This window comes from Talpa europaea (genome assembly GCF_964194135.1).
Source record: "Talpa europaea genome assembly, chromosome: 1".
NCBI classification, from domain to species: Eukaryota; Metazoa; Chordata; class Mammalia; order Eulipotyphla; family Talpidae; genus Talpa; species Talpa europaea.
In genome coordinates, this window is record NC_140073.1 from 42,773,503 (window position 1) to 42,794,022 (window position 20,520).

The 20,520-nt window shown below is 40.2% G+C and overlaps 3 protein-coding genes across 3 annotated transcripts; all 3 read right to left on the minus strand.

Annotated features, from left to right (window-relative positions):
* Nucleotides 1-376: 376 nt before the first annotated feature.
* LOC311182095 (olfactory receptor 52D1-like) lies at nt 377-1,390 on the minus strand (the record flags this gene model as incomplete). The annotated part of the gene is made up of 1 exon (XM_084250686.1): nt 377-1,390. The coding sequence occupies one exon, from the start codon at nt 1,388-1,390 to the stop codon at nt 377-379; it is 1,014 nt and encodes a 337-aa protein (XP_084106812.1).
* Nucleotides 1,391-9,467: 8,077 nt separating this feature from the next.
* On the minus strand, nt 9,468-10,496 carry LOC311182099 (olfactory receptor 52H1-like; the record flags this gene model as incomplete). Its single annotated transcript, XM_084250691.1, has 1 exon — nt 9,468-10,496. The coding sequence occupies exon 1, from the start codon at nt 10,461-10,463 to the stop codon at nt 9,468-9,470; it is 996 nt and encodes a 331-aa protein (XP_084106817.1). The 5' UTR covers nt 10,464-10,496.
* Nucleotides 10,497-17,746: 7,250 nt separating this feature from the next.
* LOC311182455 (olfactory receptor 52H1-like) lies at nt 17,747-18,688 on the minus strand (the record flags this gene model as incomplete). The annotated part of the gene is made up of 1 exon (XM_084251250.1): nt 17,747-18,688. One exon carries the CDS (start codon nt 18,686-18,688, stop codon nt 17,747-17,749), a length of 942 nt encoding a protein of 313 aa, XP_084107376.1.
* Between the last annotated feature and the right edge of the window lie 1,832 nt (nt 18,689-20,520).

A 20,520-nucleotide genomic window follows, 5' to 3' on the forward strand; every position in this document is an offset into this window, starting at 1 on the left:
TCATGCTCACTCTCTTGAAGTTACAACTAAATATTTCTATGACCACTTTCCCACTACTGCCAGCATACAGGATTTCTGCACTCAGAGAGACTAAATTCTCCTAGCCACTGCTTCCTGACCTTTTCCTAGTAAAAATAAAGAACCACACGCTCATTAACAGTGTGTGCTAGCTTTCCAGGAAAATGGAATTCTGCACATTTAGCAGGTATAAGTGATTTGTACTAAATACTTCAAAAACTCTCAGATAATACATGATGCTGGTTTGCTAGGTTTGCAGAAACATGAACCTCTACTCCAAAGGTAAGAGGTGCTAGAAAAGGTGGGAGATGAATTATAATTTCTCCCATTGGACTTCAAGGGTATATTGAGGACATAGCTACCTCCTCCCCATGAAAAAGCCAAGTATCCTTTGGCGGATCTGTTTGGTGTTAATACCATAAACCAGGGGATTAAGAACAGGGGGCACGAGGAGATAGAGATTTGCAAGAACTATGTGAATATGAGGAGGTACTTTGTGACCAAAGCGGTGGGTGAAAAAGGAAAAGAAGGCAGGTACATAGAACACAAGAATCACACAAATGTGGGCACCGCATGTGCTAAATGCTCGAAACTGGGCATCCTTGGAGGGCAGGCGCAGCACAGTCTGCAGGATGAAGCCGTAAGAGGCAGTGATGAGGACCACATCCATGCCTGTGACAGAAAGTGCCACCGTGAGACCATAAATGGTGTTGGGCTTGATGCTGGCACAGGCCAGCTTGGCAATGCCCATGTGCTCACAGTAGGTGTGGGGGATAATGTGGCGGCCACAAAAAGGCAAGCGTTCAATGAGAATGATAAAGGGGAAAACAAAGATTATGCCACGGACCACACAGGCCAGACCTATCTTGCCAATCACCGCAGCATTGAGGATGGATGTATAATGAAGAGGGCGGCAGATCGCTACGAAGCGGTCAAAAGCCATGGCCAGCAGGACAGCTGACTCTGTGGCGAACACTGCGTGAACAAAAAACATCTGGGTGAGGCAGCCATAGTAGGAAATCAGGTGGGCCCTGAGCCAGAAGATTGTTAGCATTTTGGGCAGTGTGGTCGAGCACAGAACCAGGTCGGTGAGCGAAAGCAGGCACAGGAAGAGGTACATGGGCTCGTGCAGAGTCCTGTCCGTCGTGATGATGTACAGGATGGTGCCGTTCCCCACGAGAGCGAGGATGTACATGCAGCAGAAGGGGATGGCAACCCACACGTGCTGGTCTTGCATCCCCGGGACACCAAGCAGAAAAAATGTCGACGGATGAAAGGCAGTGTGGTTGGGAACTGCTGCAGAAAACATGGTGATGCAGGGAACGGAAGGCTCTGTCTTCCTGAAAGTGGACAGAAAATGAAATGCAGTCATCCTAGATGCCATTTATTCTTCCAGCATATATCCATGCCATTCCTGCCTTTCTTTCATTCCCACCAATTCTGCTCCAATTCACAATCTTCTCATTTCTTGTTTAGGTTATCAAAATACCTGTGTAGGGCCTCCCTGGTGAGACAAGGGGTTAGGATGCAACCTACAAAGCTATCTGCAGCCACTGCAACATGAGTTTGATCCCCAGCCCACCAGGGGGATACCCACATGGCGCAGCAGACCTCTCCTGTCTCACCTGCTGCTCCCCTCAGCAGTGTATATCAGTAGATCTGCCTCTTCTGCTCCCCAGTCTGTCTCTGGTGAATCCTCTCACCCCCTCACACCTCTGTCTTATACCCCATAATTAAATAAATCTTAAAAAATAAAAAATAACTTTGTAACTAATAGCCTCACTTCTAGTTTCCATCTACCAGGGACACCTCCAATTACTGTCTAAATATTCTAATGTGAAAATATTCAACTATACTTCAATCTTTCTACGTATACTGTGCAGAGTATTTTTCACTATCCTCTTTCATTTTACCTTCTTCCACTTTCCATTTTGTCCTGTTATCTGGGACACTGGATTACATCAACAGACTCCCCATCCCCTTCGCTTCTGCTTGGATTTGGAATAAGAAACACCAAGAGACTGGAAGCTTGCCAGGGCTTTATTCCTTCAGCTCCTTTCCTACAAGGTTGTTGCAAGCTGGCGGCATCTTTCAGGAAATATCCTTTCTTGGCTCTGGATACCTTTCATAATCATAACATCTCTCTTCCCTTCAATCAAAGGACTATGACAATGACATTTGTCACTAATACAGGAACTTCACAAGCACTTTGGTTTTCCTACACTTAACCCATATCTTTAAACATGATTTCTGTATTATATGCTCCTGAAATCCCCAAATTTGGTTGTGCATCTGTTTTTTTTTTTATACAACTGTTTTTCGCTAAGGATCTTGAAATGATGACTAGCAAAGCTCTTGTTGATCTTGTTCTTGCTCTTACCCACCTTTCTCCATGATTTATTCCAATCTCAACCACATCCTTCATGTCCAGACCATATTTAAGAGTTTTTGAAATGTATAAAAGTGTGTTTTATCACACCTGCATGCCTTTTATATGGTTTTTTAACATTGTTTTATCTTTTTTTTAAATCACAGTATCATTGATTTACAACATTGTATATAATTCAGAGGTATACATTTTTTCAGGTGCAGACCTCTTCTGTCTCACCCGCTGCTCCCCTCAGCAGTACTTTCGGTCTGTCTGCCTGTTCTGCTCCCCACTCTGTCTCTGGTGAATCCTCTCACCCTCCTGCGCCTCTGGCTTGTACCCCAGCTCTTGTATAAATAAAAACAAATCTTTAAAAAAAATCTTAGCTTTCCACAAATGCTTTAAATATCTCTGGTAGCAGTTTATTCTCAGCATTACCCACTTTTTATGTGGTCCACTCTGGAATATAAGAAATAAGTCACTATATTCAGGCAGACTGAGCTCAAAATGTGACTTGAATATACTTTTTTGCTGCCTGTATCAACTTAAACAATTATATTCCTCCCCTCTGTTCTCAGTTTCCTAATATAAAGTTCAGATAATAATACTCGCTTCATTGAGTTTTTGGACAAGTAGATGAGAAAATCATGTGTAGCATATATTACAGTCTCTGTATTTTAGTAAATATTCTTTATAATACTCATTGCTACTTCTCATGTTTATGGAAATCTCTGAGTCCATTGTTCTACTCATGCATTTACCTCTCAAGAGGAACCTTTATTAAGTTATTCAATTTGAAATACTTATTAGTACTTCTTGAACTTGTATTATCATTCAAGGGTCAAGGTACTGTGGTTTCACCCTCTTAAATCAAGAGCTACTTCAGAGATAACCAGACTGGTCCTCACTTAACTCGGTTAAGTTGATTCTTACAAGATGCAAGAAAGAATGACTCCTATTGATGCAATTTCATCAAGATGCCAATGTCTTTGTGAGCTTCTCATTAATTTCTCGTGGGACCATAAATTATCATGATATTTGGGGTCCTTCAATAAAAAAGGAACAAGCATGTTCTGCACTGTCACTTAGAGAGAGTGAAAGTGAAGAGATATGAATCTTATTTCTGTTAATGGGAGAAATTCTATTGGCCTGAACAGTAAGACATTCATCTGATTTTGCCCTGGAAATAACAAACCTTGCTTGGTGGACTTCTAAGTGTTCTGCATGTGAAATTACAGGATGAATTAGAGATTCTAATTCTAGATTATTCCAACTGTACTCACTCACACCCTGGTAAGGTTGGAAATCAGATTAGGTTGCTGATCAACTAGAGTAGGGGATGCTGTGAAAGTCCTAGTACTCTAGAAATTAAATATATGATGCTTGGTTGACCTAATCACTATGAATGCGTGTAATTATTGTCAGGAAATTCAAACTTCATTACTGCTTTCTGAAAGGCTACTCCTGAAGATCTGACAATCTGGCTTGTCTTGAACAAGAAAAGCTGAAAGACACAAAATTTCTAACTTCAATAAAAGGGATTCAGGTGCAAAGAAAGTTTTTACTTATGATTAATTTGGGTATGCAATAAGGCTACCCCAAATACCTGAGGGAGTCAATAAACGATACTTCCTATAGTGCAGTCTGGGGACAAAATGAAATGACCTCTTAAGTAGCCACGGACATCAGGATATTTGTATGATTCATCCCTCCATATTTTCCCCTATGTCTGCTCCTGACATTACAGAACTATCCTCAATTTTATTTTCTGTCATCTAATCCATTCAACACTCACCCCAGTCTCTGTGTTCAGCTGTGCAGGAGAGATTTTGATCCAGCACAAGTAACATAGTTCCTGGAGCTAAGATGTGGTCCCATTTATCTCCACCTCTGAAGACTGTTTTGATCCAGAGAGACTGTGGGATGGCTCAGAGCACCAACGGTCCCAGCTATTAAAAGTACAGGGGAATCTGCAAATAAGTCTCGGGGGAGATCATCATTTTATATTGGATTTGCCTCTATAACTGGATAATTTTAAAACCCCAGTAGGTTAGTATCTACCCATTCATTGGACAAAAAAAAAAAAAATTGTGCTAAGCTGTTTAGGAGGAAAATTCAGGGAGAAAGTAAGTGAAAATGGTATGAGGATAGACCGGGAAAAATTACATCTCACATTAGAATTTGCATGGCTTCCTTTGGTTTCCAAATCCAGCATCACATATCACCTGTTTTCAAGAACATGATCCTGTGTTTGTTTTGAACTTCTTTGTTTGATCTAAAGCTGGAGTCTAGGGCCTCATCTTGTGGCGCAGCGGTTGAGCGCTGGGCTGCGAAGCTGCCTGCAGCCTCTGCAGCGCTGGTCGATCCCCGGCCGCCAGCGATGGTCCCACATGGCGCGCAGACCTCTCCTGCTGCGCCCACTGCTCCCCTCAGCAGTGTACTTCATCAGTCTGCCTGTTCTGCTCTCCGCTCTGTCTCTGGTGAATTCTCTCACTCTCTCGCACTTCTGACTGTACCCAGTGCTTGTATAAATAAATAAATATATCTTTAAAAAATTAAAAAAATAAAAAATAAAAAGAACAATGATATAAAATATATACAAATAAATATTTTAAAAATAAAGCTGGAGTCTATATTTTACTTTAACATTTTGTGTATTCATTAGAGTAATTCTTTTTCTTTTCTCCATCTAATCATACCAGATGATAAACTACTTACTGAACTAGCTATAGTCCAATGTGAATGCATATAATTCTCATATAATGCACTGATGGAATTACACATGGACTCTTTGAAATATTTTTCAGTATTCTCTATCAAACTCTCACTCAAGCCAAGTATCTAGACATCCAGCAATGGAGATACCAAATTATATTTTGGATTAATAAGGACAGAAGAAGGTCTCCCTGGTGGCACAAGGGTTAAAGTCTCAGCACTATCAAGTCATCCCCAGCCATCGTGGCATGAGTTCGATCCCCTGCCAGGGAGCTAATCACGTGGTGCAGCAGACCTCTCCTGTCTCATCTCCTACTCCCCTCAGCAGTGTATTTCAGTAGATGTGCTCCCCACTCTGTCTCTGGTGAATCCTCTCACCTCTGGCCTACACCTCTGTTCTTGTATGCATAAATAAATAAAAATAAATCTTTTAAAAAAAATAAGGACAGAAAAGACTCCAATAACTAAGGCCACATTGTAAGTGTGTATGGGGGAAAAGTGTGAGAGGGGAAAATGGCATTTCCTCTAGGAACTGGATGGTTATCTAGAGTTATCTAAGAGGAGGGTATATTGAGCCATGGGAAGACAGCTTTCCAGTAAACAGGGATTCACAAAGTGGATTCAGATTCTTTTTCAGTGATACCACCACCATGTAGAACTCACACAACTGTAAACATCTCAGTTGTCCTGTTACTGCTCTTCCCCTTCCTTATTCCTCTGCTCCCTAAGTGTCTGACTCACTGGTATTAAACTTAAACACATATTCAGTGAATGACAATAGTTAGAATTAGTCTGTAATTTTTTGCAAGTTGGTGTGTAAATTGGTTAAGATTTTTTTAAGGAGATTTGCAAATAAATATATGAAAACTTAAAAGGTGATTTGCCATAATTGCTGATTTTATAGAAGAAATAAAGCTAATGGAATGAGACAGATATAGATTTGAGTGCCACTTCTGACAATTACTGCCTGAGAAATATTCCTAAAATAGGGCTTATTCATTTCACTTAAACCTGTGACTCAAAACCTTACTGTACACTGAAACATCCTGGGGCTTTTTAAAAACTGCTGCTGTCTCAGTCCTGCCTACAACCATGCTGACTTAAATGATATGGCATGAAACCCGGGCACTGACAAGATTCAAGAAGGCAAGTATGGGGCCTCCACTGGTGGCGCAGCGGTTGAGCGCTGGGCTGCAAGGCTGCCTGCAATCTCTGCAGCGCTGGTTCGATCCCCGGCCACCGGCGAGGGTCCCACATGACGTGCTGACCTCTCCTGCTGCCCGCTGCTCCCCTCAGCAGTGTACTTCAGTCCTTCTGCCTGTTCTACTCCCCGCTCTGGCTCTGGTGAATTCTCTCACCCTCCCACGCTTCTGACTGTACCCAATGCTTGTATAAATAAATAAATAAAACTTTAAAAAAAAAAAAAAGAAGGCAAGTATGGCAAAAACAAGTAGATCAGGGAAACCAAGTAGTAGAAGAGGTCAGAGATGCAGAAAAAAAATCAAGGTTTTGTTAGATTCTGTAATACAGATTTTTTTTCTTTTCATTATCTATCTATCTATCTATCTATCTATCTATCTATCTATCTATCTATCTATATTTATATATACATGCCCATATAGATAATTATAGCCAATAAGTTTAGAAATGACAAATGTCTTCGCAGGCTAAGCCATTCAAGAACAAGTGTGAACACTCTTTTCTCTTCAAGCCCTGCAGGGACAAGGGAGGCTGTGTGCTCTAAGGGCTGAACTGTAAGTTAAAAGTCTCTGGGGTCTTATTTCGCTGAGCATGATCTCTTCCAGCTCCATCCATGTTGCTGCAAATTGCATGAGTTTATCTTTTTTGATTGCTGAGTAATATTCCATTGTGTATATGTACCACATCTTCTTGATCCAGTCATCTATTTTTGGGCATTTGGGTTATTTCCATAGCTTAGCTATTGTAAACAGTGCTGCTATAAACATGGGGGAGGAGGGAAGGGAGGGAATGGTATCAAAACAAGGGGGTGGGAATTGTATGGGGACTATAACCAAGATGAAAATGCACACATTGTGCAAAAATGAAAAATGATGTAAAACATGTATAAAATAAAAACAAAGCATCTGGGGTCTCTGAGTTACTACATGGAGAAAAGTTACCCTAGAGGCTTCTCAACTGCTGTAAAACACCAGGTACCTAAGAATAATACCACTTGATTTGCCTTTCTGACTTCTCTTCTATTACTTTGACTTGCCTTTCTGAATTTTCTCCTATCTCTCCAAGTTTCATAATTATAGTTATTCTGAACTCTCCATCTGATAGGAAGAATTTGACTTCCATCTTTTGGGGTTTTGATTCTGGACAATTGTTGTTGTCTTGTGATTTTATGTTCACTTGAGGTCTCAAACTTTCATGTGTTATATTTCTTTGTCCTTTTTGCTAGCTGAAGTCTCCTTATTTTATTATTATCTTCATTATCTTTTGCAGTAGCTTAAGCAATTAGCTATTTTACTTTCCCTAAAAGTGGTGCTGTGGATTTTTAAAATTTTATATTGGCCTTTGTTGGCTTCAGTATGTACTGAGATCTGTTTTACAGTTAGTTGGCAGGGTGTACCTAAAGGCTTGGAAGGATCCAGACATTAGTATGGATGAGTGGGATGGGCTGTATCTTATTTGAGTCAGTAGGTTTCTTGAGGCAGCACTTCACCTTTTGGTGAAGCAATCGGGGTACCATCTGGAATCACAAGACCTTATCACAAGGCCAGTTCAGATAAAATGGGAGTGGAATTAGACTGTGTTTACTGGAGGAAGGCACGATCACATTGCAGAAAACCATGTGGGGTACAAAATACTGTTTTGGTCATTTTTGGGGAAAAAGTCTGCAGAGTATATCCACTGGTCACAATAATGTATACCTCCTGCTACATACAAAATACATTCTCTTTTTCACTAAAATCCTCAAAATTTCATTCCTATTATAGAATTAGTCCAAAATCTAGGATCTCATTTTCCAAATCAAGGTATAAATAGGGTTCATTGGGTTCAGTTCATTTGTACATATTCTTGAATACAGTCTTAATTTAAAGACCTGTTGACTTAAGATATCGAAAGAAAATCAGCTGCTTACACAGTGAACATACCATGGTGATACTGAGATGGGAAAACTGTATCCCAACTGAAGAGTCATATTTCAGTCACTAGCCAATTACAGTACCTACAGTCTAGTCAGAGATTAATATCAACAGTTTCTCAATAAGGACCCAATCCTGTTCATCCAGAATGATTCTCCATGGCTCTTTGGTAACATTTGAGTATTGTCTCTCAAGTTATCTTTATTTCTCAATGGAAAATGAGCTGTGTTTACCTTTGAATACTTTTTTCAATTAGCTTTCTGCTTAATGAGGTTGGAGACCCAAAGACCTCCTTTCATTTTGTACTAATTCTGTCCCTTTCAATTAATCCAAGTTGATGTTGCTTACATCTGTACATTACTGTTGAAATTGTAGTTACTTATGAGTCTTACAGGATTTACTGCATTAGATATGTAAATATCTTACAGTTTGGTTCCTGTCTTTGCTGAGAGTTATGGTTCTATAGGAAAATATCCAAGATTTCTTAGATATCAGAATCACCTGTGGAATCATCAGAGATCACAGATGTGCACTGAAATAGCATAGAATCTGGGAAATTGCATTTTTACCAGTTTCCCCAGGTGATTATGATACTGACCAATGTCTGAGAGTCACATATTTACATGATTAATTTTCATGGATGATTCTTAAAGAGGGTAATAATTTTCTATTAGCTTGATCAATTCTTATCTGGAAACTGTCCTAAAAGATAGCCCTAAATCTCAAAATAAGAGAGAAATTTCATTTTAATCTGTCATTTTATTTTTTGTTTTTATTTTATTTTATACATTTTTCACATCATTTTTCATTTTGCACAATGTATGCATTTTCATCTTGGTTATAGTCCCCATACAATTCCCACCCCTCCTTTGTTTTGATCCCACTCCTTCCCCTCCCCAACCCACCCCCAGTAGTGTGTCTCTGGTTTATAGTTGCTTGTTGATTTTGATTTTTCCTTTATTATAATTAGTCTTTTTCCTGGTCCCTTATTTAGGTTTTCTAAATTCCTGCTATGAGTGAGACCATCTGGTATGATCTGTCATTTTAGGTAGACATATCACCTTAACTTTTTTCTTTCATCTCTTCACATCTCCATCCATATCTTTCCTGATTGATTTATATGACTCAAAGTGGATTTCTGAAATTTCATATATCCTTAAGTAATCATTGTAGATATCCTAGCTTTAAAAAATGAAATGTACTCCAAAATCAACATGGTTACCTGTTTCATTTCCCATCATCTCAGTCCCACATTATTGGGTCCTTTTAAAGAAGAAGAGTATGATGATTTTATCCCTAATCTGCTTGGTCTTCACTCCATAGATGATTGGATTGAGTGCAGGAGGTATGGCTACATAGAGGTTAGCAACCAGTATATGGAAGGAGAGAGGAATATTGTGACCAAAACGGTGGGAGAGGACAGAGAAGAAGCATGGTATATAGAATATCAAAATAACACAAATGTGGGAACCACATGTGTTGAGAGCTTTCTGGCGGGCATCCTGGGATGGAAGTCTAAAGACAGCACGAAGAATCAGAGTGTAGGAGACTCCAATGAGGATCACATCTGAAATAACAACCATCAATGGCACCGCAAAGCCATACCAGATGTTGATGGAGATATCTGCACATGATAACCGGGCAACACCTATGTGCTCACAGTATGTGTGGGGAATAATGTGGGTCCTACAGAAAGGCAGTCGCTTTAATAGAAACACAACTGGAAACATGATACAAAAGCTCCTGGTGACAATACCCACTACCATCTTAGTAATCCTCTGATGGGTAAGAACCGTGGAATATCTTAGGGGGAGGCAAATAGCAACATAACGATCAAATGCCATTGCCAGCAGCGTGGCAGAATCCACAGCAAAGCTGAAGTGGAGAAAAAACATCTGAGTGAGGCATACTGGAAATGTGATTTCCTGAGGTCCTAGCCAGAAGATCCTGAGGGTTTTGGGTACACATGTATTAGACAGGATGAGATCTGTAGCAGCCAGGACGGAGAGGAAAAAGAACATGGGTTCATGCAGGCTGCGCTCTGTGAAAATTAGGTACAGAAGGACACCGTTGCCTGCCATGGCTACCATATAGATAATAAAGAAGGGAATGCCGATCCAGATATGGAACTGCTCCATCCCTGGGATTCCCAGAAGGACGAATGTGCCTGGATTGAAGCTACTGAAGTTGAATGTAGCCATCATGGTTTCGGACTGGATGTGTCTCATATACTGAAAAAAGGAAATCATGGCAGATTGTTACAATGACCTGCAAATGTTCTGCTTTGAGGCTACTCCATAACTCCCCTTTACATAACTCCATAACTTCCCATTACAAATGTTCTTTCTCTATCTTGTCTCTATATTGTTTCTATATTACATTCACTCGTTGTTATTCATGTATTGCCATGCATGGACTCTCCTACATCCCATTATCTCCTGTTAAGGCCTCTGCATAAATCTCTATATCAAATTACTTATGATATATGTCATTATTTTCTCACAAAATTTGATTCCCCAATCAGTGTAACGGATCATAAAAGTTAATCAATTTTGAGCTATACAGTGCTCTTTGGGCAAATTTATTCTTGAGCAAGCAACATACTATGCATTTATTTATGTTTAATTTAAACAGTAAATTATTTATTATATATAATTTATTAATTTAGCAAATCTATTGAAGCTAATCATACTGTTTTGTTTTATTTTATTTTAATTCATTGATGTCATGGTTCCTCCTTTATTTTACTTAGAATATTTTTCTTATGAATTTCTTGGCTTTTAAATATTCTGAAATTATGTGAACAATTATATATAATTCCTAGGTGGATTTTTCTTTAAATTTGAAATTATTTGTTGTTTTTTTTTTACAAAATGTAGCTAGGTCCATAATTCACTTTAAGGAAAATAAAGCTGAGGCTTCCCTGGTAGCACAGGGGTTAAAATATCAGCACTATCAAGTTATCTCCAGCCACTGTGGCCTGAGTTCAATTCAATTCCAGGCCAGGGAGCTAACCCACATGGCACTGCAGACCTCTCCTATCTTGCCCACTGTTCCCCTCAGCAGTGTATCTCAGTCAATCTGCCTGTTCTGCGCCCCACTCTGTCTCTGGGAATCCCCACAACCCCCACTCCATACCTCTGGCCTACACCCTGGTTCTGCATGCATAAATAAATAAAATAAATCTTTTTAAAAAGTAAAATAAAATTCTTCATCAATTAAAAAGATATATGTAAATCAAACCACATTAAAACTTACGATGCAGGGCCTCCCCGGTGGCGCAGCGGTTGAGCGCTGGGTTGCGAGGCTGCCCACAGCCTCTGCAGCGCCGGTTTGAGCCCCAGCTGCTCCCCGGCCACTGGAGGAGGGTCCCACATGGCGCGCAGACCTCTCCTGCCACCCGCTGCTCTCCTCAGCAGTGTACTTCAGTCCTTCTGCCTGCTCTGCTCCCCACTCTGGCTCTGGTGAATTCTCTCACCCTCCCACGCTTCTGACTGTACCCAGTGCTTGTATAAATAAATAAATAAATCTTTAAAAAAAAAAAAAAAACTTACGATGCATTTAAAAGCACATCTACCTGGAAACTATATGAGAATTGTTTTAAGAAATACAATTAAGTGAACAAATAAGGAACAAATATTAAGCAGGTTATAAGATAAATGGAGCGTAAAAATGCTCTGGATCTCACCAAATGGAAAAACTTCAAAAAGCAATAGAATATTTAATATGAAAAAAATTTAAATTTTAAGCACATTATCAAATCAAATCAAAATTGAGGATGAGGACGATATACGTGACTGTGGGTGTGAGATCTGTGATAGTTGGTGATTGTCAACTGAACTTGGGGCTACTGGACAAGAATTGCTGGATCCCAAATAGGAGGGGAAGGCTAAATTATTAACTCAGGTGTGCTTTGAGACAAAAGATGGTTTTCTCTACTGCTAGTGTTATGCAAAACACCAGCTCACCCCCTCCCAGGGTCAAAGCGTAGGTGTGAGTTATACTCTGTGCATGCTGCCATTAACCAGAATGGGGGCAACAGGGGAAAGCATCTCAGGGCAAGGCCCTCACATTAGATCTCACATTTTTTATGTGGGGAGTGAAAAAAGAAGTGTATTTAGAAGTATAAACACAAAGTAGCTTTCGATTCTTAAAAAACGAAGTAGTATTAATACACAGGAAAATGTAAATTCCCCTGGTTCTCAGATTGATTCCTGGACATTTTTACCCTCTCTCCTAAGGGTAGAAATATTGCAATACACGTCCTCAGTCTCTTTGTGTTCAGTCTCCCCCAATATTAACCTGAACAAAGACAGGTTCTTCAGTGATATCTTGATCATGAATTATTGTAATCCATGTCGTATCCTTATATCTTTTTTTAATGTTGAGTCTGTCAATGTGAAGATTTCCCTTCTGCCCCCTTTAAAGAGATGGAATATCCATGCTTAATCTATGGGCAACAGAAAGACTGTGATGACCTATTTTAGACAACAACTGTTCAATCCATTACATATCTGTACTTCTCCATGGTATGTGCAACGGATGATGAAGTGTTTGCCTTCATCATTGCAAAAGTTCAAAAGGACACTCATTCATAAATGCATTCACAAATACAAACCCACTTTTGCACTAATAGATGACCTGAACGTCTCTGAGGCAGCAGAGCAAATTTCAATCTCCATGTGACTGGTATTGGTCTGGTATGGTTATTACTAAATTTATAATGATCATTTATTCCTTTATTTTTTTCATGCATTAGAAATTTTGACCTTAATAAAATCCTTGAGACATTTAGAGGAGAGCAATGAGAAGGACTCAGAATGAAGCTTCTAATAGATACTACTTTTTCACACTATAATAAATGTCAGTTTTGGAAGTTATAGTCAGTGTTTTCCTGGAGCTCTCTCTCTGCACCTCCTTCTTTCCTTCCCACCAACTCCACTTTTCAATACTACTCTTTTCCAGGCTTATCCACAAGTTATATGTTGCTCACCACCGGCTTATACCTTGGAGGCCTCGGTCCTGGGACTGTTCTGCAAAGCAGCATAAAGACCCAAAATTGCAGAAACTCAGCAGATAAAAACACAACCAAAAAAATGAAAAAATCTTTCGCAGAGTCAGTCAGAGATGGAGAAATAACAGACAGACAGAGGATCATGTTCCCAGTGTGAAGAACAAATAGAGTGTGGAGTGGTGGAGTGCAAATAAATGTGCTTCCCTTGTTTCTCCAGGGATTCAGACAAGTTAGAACAGAGAACATCTGAGCCAAGGGAACTCATGGATCTTAGGTCTCAAGGCCCTGAGTCAGTTTAAGATAAGAGCAAGCGTTCAACCCAATTAATGCTTTTCTAGCCTCGGAACACATATTGGTGGTGGCTTAGGAATTTTGAAATCCAGGATGCCAGCATCTCAGAAGAGTCTTGATCTAACATTCAATAATTTTAAAATCTGGCAATAGGGCCTCCCCTGGTGGCACAGCGGTTGAGCGCTGGGCTGCAAGACAGCCTGCAGCCTCTACAGCACCAGTTCGTTCCCGGGCTGCTGGCGAGGGTCCCACAAAAAAAAAAAAAATAAAAATAAAAATAAAATAAAATAAAATAAAATCTGGCAATAATAACACCATAGAGGCCCTGTCTATAGCTCCTAAATGCAGGGCCAGCTTAATGGTTTCTTCTAGCTCTGTGACAGAGCTTATTTCACAGTGAATAATCAATGAATATTGGTCTGATTGAACTCATCTGTCTCTATCCATAGACAGCAAAACCCTAGGGATATTTTTCAGTGAGGTTGCCATCTCTCCAGCGGTGAAGAGACCTCTTTTCTTGACTTACTTCAATGTTCAGTTTTGCTTGACAGTTTTTGTGTCCTCCCTCAGTAAAGAATTCAGTCTATTCTCTAGAGTACAGGCAGGTAGTTTATTTGTGGGGGACAATTCTCTAACACAGAGTTCATGTGGATCTGAAAGTCACAGATAGCCAGCCTGTGTACAGCCCCATTCTTTCAACAGGAAAAACTTCTATCCCAACATGGAAGCATTCAGTCCCCTGTGACCAGAAAGAAATTTGGAATTTATCTCTTGTTCTACTCATCCATTCTTTTGTGTTATAACAAAATACTTGAATATTCTGGAAATCATTTTTTATAGCTATGAAAAGGTAATAATAACACGGAAATGCTCTATTTAAAGAACAACTCTGAGGAATAAGTAAGGATAGAAATATTATGTACTTTGGAGAAAACCAGTTTTTCTCAATGACTCTCCATAATTTCCTCTCTAATTATGTTGTTACAAATCCAGTTTGATTCCCACCATGCAAATAAGGATTTCATTTATTACTTCTACTTCAAGCTTATTTGTTTCAACTCTTTTATTTAGCAAATATTAGTTGCAAGCTTATTATGAAGTAAAAGTTTTGCAAACAAGAGAATGCAATGGTAAACAAGTTGAAACTAACCTGGTCCTTAATGACATAATAGGGGGTAGATATTAAAAATTATGTATACCAAAAATTACCTTATTAATGTTTTGATAATTCCTAAAATTCAAAATACATTATAATTTATAATGTGTATGAGACACTTATCTAATATGCAAGATTTAAAAAGGAATATGTGAAGAAAGATTTTTAATTTCAGCCTAAATGGAAACTGCCAAGTAAAGAATAAAGAAAAGGCACTAGTAGAAGAGGCAAGGAGACATTTGATACATTTGAGAAGCTGAAATTAGACAAGTCCACTGGGGCACTTGATTCATTAACTAACAATTGTGTTGGTCTGCCCTGTATGACCACGTTCTCCAACTTTCCATAATACAAGGTTAACTTTATTTAGATTCCTGGAATATTTTTTCAACTGTATATGTACAAAATATATTTGACCTTAGTAAAAGTTAAGTTTAGAATAAGCCAGACCAAGATTTAAATAATTTACTATGTACCTTAAACTTGATAGAGACAAGGAAAGGAAAAGTTAGAGATAATGGTGTGAAGGAAGGGGTTTCTGATGAAGTGGGAGAGTATGAAACTATTATTGAGAACACATGGTTTCTGAGGTCTTTTCATAAAACATGTTATAAGAAAATGTTTAAGGGTATAAATTTCATGATATACTGTGAGTTGACAAATACACAAGGAAGCAACAAGAAATCTTAATAGTTCCAGGAAGAAAGCAGCTCCTACTTATGTCTTTTCTGAACTGCTAACAGGCATTACAATACAGCAAAGAAAATGCCAGCACACACACAGAAGGTTTGAAATCAAAATACCATTTTATCTTTCCTTCCTACTCCCAAGTAGTCTACTGTGGTCATCTTGATTAAATGTATGCCTTCAAATAGGTGGTGTTGTTTTTTTTATCCTAAGAGAGATTAAGATGAGTATAAATTGCTTCTAACTTATTCTACCCAACACTCACCTTCCCATATCATTTTATTTTTGTAACATATCAGACACTGAGTATGACAGCACAAATGAAAAACATTAACTACATCAAGGTATCTGGAAAGTACAAATGAAATGAAAATAAATATAATGTAAATAGATATAAATAATTGCAAGGTTCAGAGTTTCATTTTGTTATTTTCATAGAGATCTTCTTTCCCTGCAGTGATTCTAAGGACAATTCCTGTACATGATCTTGAAGACAATAGAATTATTGAAGTTTCAAGATGCAAACTGACACAATCACTTGTGAATTGTAAAATAATATTTTGGTTTTTAGAAAAAGAATGTTTTGGATGGAACTTTAAAAAGAAGACTTGAAATACTTTGAGAGAGACAGTTAATAGATGAGGACCTAGGGCCTCCCTGGTGGCACAATGGGCTGAGCGCAGCACTGTGAAGCTGTCCGCAGCCTCTGCAGTGTGGGTTCAATTCCTGACTGGCCAGGGAGATTCCCACATGGCGTGGCAGACCTCTCCTGTCGCCCACTGCTCCCCTCAGCAGTGTATTTCTGCTCCCTGCTCTGTCTCTGGTGAATCCTCTCACCATCCTGCACTTCTGGCCTGTACCCCAGCTCTTGTATAAAAATAAATAAATCTTTAAAAAAAAAAAATAGATGAGGACCTAAATAAGCTCAATGGTCAAGTTAAAGTTCAGATTGTGATGTATCGGTATATACTCACTAGAATGATTTATAAACACTTCAAACTCAAATATTCACCTCAAATATTGAGTTCATTTTCTTGGAAAGTGATATAGGATAAATAAAGGAAAAACCACAGTTTTCTGGCTTTGTAATTCACATTTGTATTGTTATAATTTGCAACAGGAATGGGAAAAAACAGAAAGGACACTTTTATTTTTTAAAGATTTATCTTATTTATTTATGCATACAAGAACTGGGGTGCAGGTCAAAGAGGATTCACCAGAGACAGTGTGGAGAGCAGAGCAGGCAGATGTACTGAAATACACTGCTGAGGGGAGTAGCAGGTGAGACAGGAGAGGTCTGCTGTGCCATGTGGGTCAGCTCCCTGGCTGGGGATTGAACTCTTGCTGCAGTGGCCGCCCATAGTTTCATAATGCTGGGACTTAACCCCTTGCACCACCAGGGAGGCCCAGAAAGGACAATTTTATGGAGGAAATTAGTGAGTTTCCAGGTGAGAGTTTGAGAAATTTAATATAAGGAATCTGTAAGCCACTCAAATGAATAGATATCCAAGAAGAAATTAGATAAAGAATCTAAAATCAGACAGATATAAGTTTGGATCCTAAATTTACTAATTAACTTTGCATATTCTTTATAAATTTCTGTATCATTACCAGCGAGATGAATTAACTACTATTACCCACTCAAAAATTTTAAATTAAATATGTTGATACTTATAAAATATGGATCAAGATTAGTGAAAATATTCTTGGTGCATGCCATTGAAGAAAATGGATACAAAAGAGAATCAAAACTATGTAATCTGGGGTGGGTATTGGAAAAGTAAAACAAGACACAAGAGATTAGTAATGTATAGCAACAGGATTGAAGCGTGAAATAGTAAGTTTGGTATAGAAGTGCCCTTCTGTACCCATCATAGGCTTCTTCAGGTAAGTGAAACCTAAACCAAAAAAACCCTGTATTATCTAGAAGTCTAGAAGATTTATTTCCTTCCCTCCCTCTTCTGCCTAAACTTTGCACATGGAGAGAAATCTAAGATTTCAAGTTAATATTACCTACAGCTTTATTTTATTTTTTTTAAAGATTTATTTATTTATTTATACAAGCACTTGGTATAGTCAGAAGCGCGCGAGGGCGAGAGAATTCACCAGAGCCAGAGCGGGAAGCAGAGCAGGCAGAAGGACCGAAGTACACTGCTGAGGGGAGCAGCGGGCGGCAGGAGAGGTCTGCGCACCATGGGGGACCCTCCTCTGGTGGTCTGGGAGCAGCCGGGGATTGAACCGGCGCTGCAGAGGCTGCGGGCAGCTTCTCAACCCAGCGCTCAACAGCTGCGCCACCAGGGAGGCCCATACAGCTTTATTTTTATGTCTTTCTGTGCTACATAAAGTTCTACCCAATCAATTTTATCCCCACTTCTTCTCCCCATTCACTGTGTCTTCTTCAAAGTGAAGAGGAGAATAAATTTGTCCTGAATCTGCTTGGTCTTGACTCCATAAACAATCGGGTTTAAAGCAGGAGGGATGGCCACATAAAGGTTGGCAAACAGGATGAGTACATTTCGAGGGACACTGTGCCCAAAGCGATGAGCAAGAATAGAGAAGAAGGCAGGGGTGTAAAACATGAGGATGACACAGACATGGGAGCCACAGGTGCTGAGGGCCTTTTGGCGGGCGCCCTGGGATGAGAGATGAAAAACAGCACGGAGGATGAAGGAGTAGGAAACAGCAATAAAAATCACATCTGAGATGACAGTCATGAGGGGCACAGAAAATCCATACCAGATGTTAATAGAGATGTCAGCAGAGGAAAGTCGAGCAACCCCTATGTGCTCACAGTACGTGTGTGGGATGATTCGAGTCCCGCAGAAGGGCAACCGTTTCAGCAGAAAAACATCAGGCAAGATGACAGAGAAGCTCCTCACGATAATCCCGACCACGATCTTGATGATCATCTGCGGAGTAAGGATGGTGGTGTATCTTAAAGGGAAGCAGATGGCCACATAGCGATCAAAAGCCATGGCCAACAGGATGGCCGAGTCCACTACAAAGCTGAAATGGAGGAAGAACATCTGGGTGAGGCAACCGGAGAAGGTTATTTCCTGGAGGCCAAGCCAGAGGTTGCTGAGTAGCTTGGGCACTGCCGCAGTGGACAGGATGAGGTCTGTGGTGGCCAGCAGAGAGAGCAAGAAGAACATGGGCTCATGGAGGCTGTGTTCAACCGCGATGAGGTACAGGAGGATGCAGTTGCCTACCATGCCCACCGCATAGATGACACAAAAAGGAATCCCAATCCAGATGTGGAACTTCTCCAGGCCAGGTATTCCAACAAGAATAAAGGAATCCGGGTTGTAACAACTCAAATTATACATGGTCTCCTCAGTCTGCTCAGGCTGAGATCCACTGGTTTTTGATCCCTGTGGATAAATCAGCTGTCAAAATGGACTTCGAGATATAACAATTCCATTCTGGTGTGAGCAGGTTTGGGGATTGCAACTGTCACATTTAGGGGTCCCACATGGTGTTCTGGCCCAGTAGAATTGATTTGCTCTTGCCCATTTTCCTTGCACTGGCCCCACTTCATTTTTAATAAGCGTACTAATAAACCGCATGAAATGGTTATTTTCTAGGTTAGTGGTGTCTATGATTAAGCCTTAATAACGGTTCCTTTTTCCATGTAAATTACTTAGGTTCAAATGGAAGAACAGAACAAAGAAAACATACTAGTATGAGAAGGAGGTGTGCGTACATGAGGAAGGAAGGGAGGGAGAGGGAGTAAAATTAAGGGAAGGAGGTTAATGCTATTAAGTGGAATGAATTGTGGGGAAAGGGGAATAATTGACTCTTAAAGAGCAAATACTATGTTACAGACAATGGGTTCAATAAGATAAACTGAAGTTTCATTAAGTACTGCAAATATTTCTGAAGGAGAAGCAAAAACAAAAATCAGATTTCAGTGCTTTGGATGGCATGGGGGCTTTGGTTGCCCAGGGACTGAAATATGGTTCAGATTAGGAAGCAGCTATTTGGAATACAAATATAAGAGAATGAGTCTACCAGAAAATGCAGAGGGAGTAGTAGTGTTCCCTTGACTCAGAGAACAGTGAGCTCAGAAGACGATTCATAGCTTCAGCGAAAATGCCTTAAACCTTGGAAGGTCTCTCCTCCCTAAAATTGCTAAAGGGAAACAGCTTAGCCATCTGTGAGACTGGTAATGCCTCCATGACAAACACCTGCCAGGGTGATAGGGTCTTGTTAAAGTCAAGCTGATTCTCACCTCCCACAGAAAGTAAAGCGTAAGGAAAAAGACAGTACTTGGAACTCATCTTTGGGAATCTCTAGCATTGCACCAAATGGATAGCGCCTTTGGAGGTGCTTTTTGCATTGAGTGTATCCTCTGAGTTTTAACTCCCTTGGATGATCTATTTCATAAAGTACTTCTGAACAGGGAATCAGCAATGGTAACACTAGGCAGAGGAGCTTGAGAGGCTCCAGGCTTGTGGCATCCTTCGATCTGTGTTGGGAGGTTTAGTCCTCACTCTTCCCAACAAATTTAGAAAGTTGTAAGGGGCAGGACTGGACACAGTGCAGGTTTTCTGATCCCATGCAGACCGGGTAAAGGAGGAGTCAGAGTCCTTAGTGGTTTTGCAGGTCTTTTATTTGGGGTTCACCAGGCATATGGCAGGCAGGGGTGCTGGCTGGGGGGCTGGGAGGCTGGCAGGCCTCCCAGCCCCCAGCAAGTCTTTACTCTATCTGGGCTCTCTGGCGTTCTCTGCTTCTGCTTCGGCTTCTCCTTCAGGTTCTGCTGCTGCTGGCTGGGGCTGCTCCTGCTGCTGCTGCTGCTGCTGCTGCTGCTGCTGCTGCTGCTGCTGCTGCTGCTGCTGCTGCTGCTGCTGCTGCTGGCGTCCCCCCGTGACGCCGCCCTTAAAAGCACAGTCTTAGCTCAGCTGAATCCCATCTACCTATGCCCACACCCTATTCCAGGTGCCCGCCATCAGGCATGCATTCAGGACAAGGATCCATCATCTATCCTGATGGCGGAAGGGCAGAAAAGCCTGACATTTTCTTTACCCTACAAAAGTCATTCAAAATTCTTTTAAGGAAAGAAAGTGGACTCTGTGGACAGATCATAACAGCTCTCTATTATTGTGGTTGGCAGGAAATTTTAACTTTGAACACAAGGAAGAAAAACATGCAGAAATGT